Source organism: Otolemur garnettii, unplaced genomic scaffold, assembly GCF_000181295.1.
Source record: "Otolemur garnettii isolate 467f Iridium unplaced genomic scaffold, OtoGar3 scaffold00022, whole genome shotgun sequence".
NCBI lineage: Eukaryota > Metazoa > Chordata > Mammalia > Primates > Galagidae > Otolemur > Otolemur garnettii.
The window spans coordinates 9,213,823-9,217,237 of record NW_003852417.1 but is presented as its reverse complement, the minus strand read 5'-3'; the positions used below and the strand labels follow the sequence as shown (position 1 = coordinate 9,217,237).

Below are 3,415 nucleotides of genomic sequence, written 5' to 3'. Positions count from 1 at the left end.
GGAGTGGCGGCTCCCTTTGGTGCCTCGACTGTCTGAGAGGGAAAAACTCTGGGAGTTAGTGTCCAGACCCTTGACGCTGCTCCTTGTTTCGAGGAATGCTTTTTTTGATAACTCCACAGATTCCTGTGTGGAGAAATCAGTCAGTAGGGAGCAGATCCGTACTCCGGCGTGCCCAAAACGCAAAGCCCAACTGGACAGGTGTTTGCAGTTTCCCCCCTCCCGAAGTTTCGATGCTGATTTAAGGGCCTCAGGAAGGGCTTCTGAACCAGAACTTCATGACAGAGAGATTTTTAGGGGCCACGGTGGTGACAGCTCTAAGGCAAAAGTTGGTCAGCTTCTGCCCAACACCTCCCTACACGATACACAGGGAGTTAAACACGGGGACGGAAAACAGCTTTCGGTCCAAGGAAGAGACAGTGTTCAAAAAGATAATAGTTACATAAGACATACGGAAAATCCATTTTTAGACGTTACCTTTTACAAGGAAACGAAATCAACATTTCATGAACTTAAGAACAGATGTAAAGCTGACAGTGTTATGCCATCAAATAAAAATGAAAATAACGTTTCATCATCCATACTAAAAATATCAAAATCTCAAAAGCAGCCCAGCTTCAAAATTGCTAAACCCAGCTATTTTAGAGATAGCAGCACAATAAGTGTCCCTGAGTTTCCAACAGATTTAAATAGCAAAATGTCCTCTGTCTATTTAAAGGAAACAGCAAAGAAAAAGAATGACAAAAACGAGGCATATGTTAGGGATTTCACAAACATTTACTGTTCCCAAAATAGACCTGATGTTAAGAAGCGAAAGTTACAAGATGATAAAAAAATTGTAGATGCAAAAAATATTTTTTCTGAATGTTATGAAAGTAACCACCCATCATTCGGAAGCCAAAATACTTGCGTGAGAAAAAAAGACTTGATCAGTTCAAAATACTATAACTCCTGTAGTATTAAGTGTGATGTAAAAGATTTTAACAAGAATTTCATTTTAACACCAGAATATACAAATTGGGAAGGAGGAGAAACATGCTGGGACCGTTACATACCTACCAAGCTGGAAAAATCTCAAAGCTGGGGCTGTAACATTAGACACATTTTGAGACAAAACAGGGAAAATTGTTGGTTTACAAATAATTGTAAGAGTAACTGTGAAAATTTGAAAAAAACTGGAGATAAATTGAATTTCCTAACATTATTAGAAACAGACCTTTCAAGCAACAAAGATTTTCACTGCACGGAAGTTGGGAATGTAAGAAAATCAAAGCTTTTTTTACTGGGACTGCTGGGAAATCAAAAAGCTTTTATAAAAATTATTTGGTCAAGTGGTAAAGGAGAAAATGATAACATGCTGACAATGAGATATAATATGCACAAAAACTTTCATTTAAGCAACATTTTTGAAAGTTTCATTACAGACATGTTTCATTTCTGTCAAAGTATTTTAGGAAATGAAAAAGATAATAGTATTTTAACCTGGTATAAAATTTTGAAGTGCAAAAAGTTAATTGGTGTTCAAAGCTTAATAATCAGAAATATGAATGTCAATGTAGAGAGTGGCATTTTAAGCAAATATTCAGGTGCCAGTTTTTCAGAACTTTTAAATATCATGTTGAAAACCAACATATTTTTTTTGCTCAATAACTTTGACTTTTTCACGAGAATTGAAAATGACTTTGAATTAGAAGGGAAATGCATTTTCAAATGGATAGTGTATTTAAATGATCCAAAAAATAGTTCAGTGGAAAATCAAACTGCATATCCAGTAAAGATTTTAACTTCTGCCAGACTATTAGAAGATAAGATGAAATCTATGCCAAAGAAAAGAAAGCTATTTGACACTAAAATTTTTGAAGGGTCTAAGAAAAAGAAAATCAATTCCTTCAGTAGGATAGCTAAAAATATTCATTTTCCAAATTTTGAAACGTATGAAAAAATTCCTCTTTTAATGGATTTTGATGATATAGAAGAAATGTCTCTGATAAAAGAAATTACTGATGGTACTATGATGTGTTCGGAGCAACCCATAAATGTGGAAAATTGGGCTCACTGTTGTTCTGACAATGTTAAAATACATCTTAGGTCTGGTCCTCAAATTATGCAGAACAACCATGGATATTTTAATGAAAAAAATTGTGAAGTAAATATGCACAACCAAGTCTCAGATACTGAAGGAAAACAGGAATATAATAAGTTCAGAAGCTATAATTCTAAGTGCATATTGAAAGATTTCTACAATGTTAGGCAACAGCTTACACCAGCAAGCAATGACATAACACATAGTGAACAGACTAATACCATGACAATATCTCAGAGGCTAAATTTTGAAAATTTACTAAGTGAAACAGAGGGAAAAAAATATGACTTACTTTTAAAGGATGAAGTAAAAGTCACGGCACAAAGTTTAACAAATAGTGACCCTATTCGCAAAGATGTTAAGAGAAAAAAGGAAGAGAAAGATAGTTTTTTTCAGATGGATGGCATGTTTTCTTTACAGTCAGTTTCATTAACAAATAAGAAAATAAATGTGGAAGAAACTAAGTATGTCATTCAAAATTACATAGCTGACAGAAACGAATACGATAGTATTTTGGAAGAAAGTGAGTTAGCTAATTTAAAGCATTGTCATCTGAAGAATAACTCTCCATTGTATGTTAATCATCAGTTTGAAACTAGTTTGAGTGAAGGGAACAATGAATGTTTACAGGATTTAACTGCTCAATGTTTATCCACAGAAGCTCTGACAATAGTAAATGCTTTTGAGATGAAGAGTAAATTTGATTTAGTACTTGCAGAACTTCACATGTTTCATGAAATTAGTAAGGAAAATGAAATTCTAAGCACTATGGAAACAAACACTGTGCAAGAAAATTACTATGGAGAAAATAATGATGCTGAGAGGGTAAAAATACAGATAGAAAAGGATTCGAAAATGGTCGCAGTCAACAAAACATGTGCATCTTCCTCATTCTATGACACGACAGCAAGTCCTAACTTGGATAAAAGACACCAAAGTTTATTTAAATGGAAAAATTCTCCCAATAATGGAGAACAGGAAGTTCCTGATGAGTATTGCTGTTCAGGAACATCAGAAGAAGGATTAATGCATTCTACTTCTGAGGAAGGTATGAAATCCATTTCAAAATGTTTTTTCTTATACCCTCCCAAAATCTCTTTTTCTGTATAGGCCAAATATATAATTTTGACATGAAACAAGAGATAAAGTGTAAGATGACATTTATTGATGCCCACTATTTCCTCATAAAGTTTATTCAATCATTAAATGATATACTGATACTGCACGAAACAAGTTATTAAAGTTTTGAAAGGGGCTTTGAAAACTTCTACTTAATTTCTCTTTTTTTTTTTTTGAGACAGAGCCTCAAGCTTTCCCGCTGGGTAGAGTGCTGTG

General features: G+C 34.1%; 1 protein-coding gene across 1 annotated transcript in view; it reads left to right on the top strand.

Annotated features, from left to right (window-relative positions):
* The window catches only part of RAD51AP2 (RAD51 associated protein 2), a 7,757-nt gene that overhangs the window by 1,233 nt on the left and 3,109 nt on the right, over positions 1-3,415 (top strand). The window contains exon 2 of the mRNA XM_003787531.1: positions 5-3,128. Within this exon, the coding sequence (XP_003787579.1) occupies positions 5-3,128 (3,124 nt within the window). The remainder of the gene's footprint in view (positions 1-4; positions 3,129-3,415) is intronic.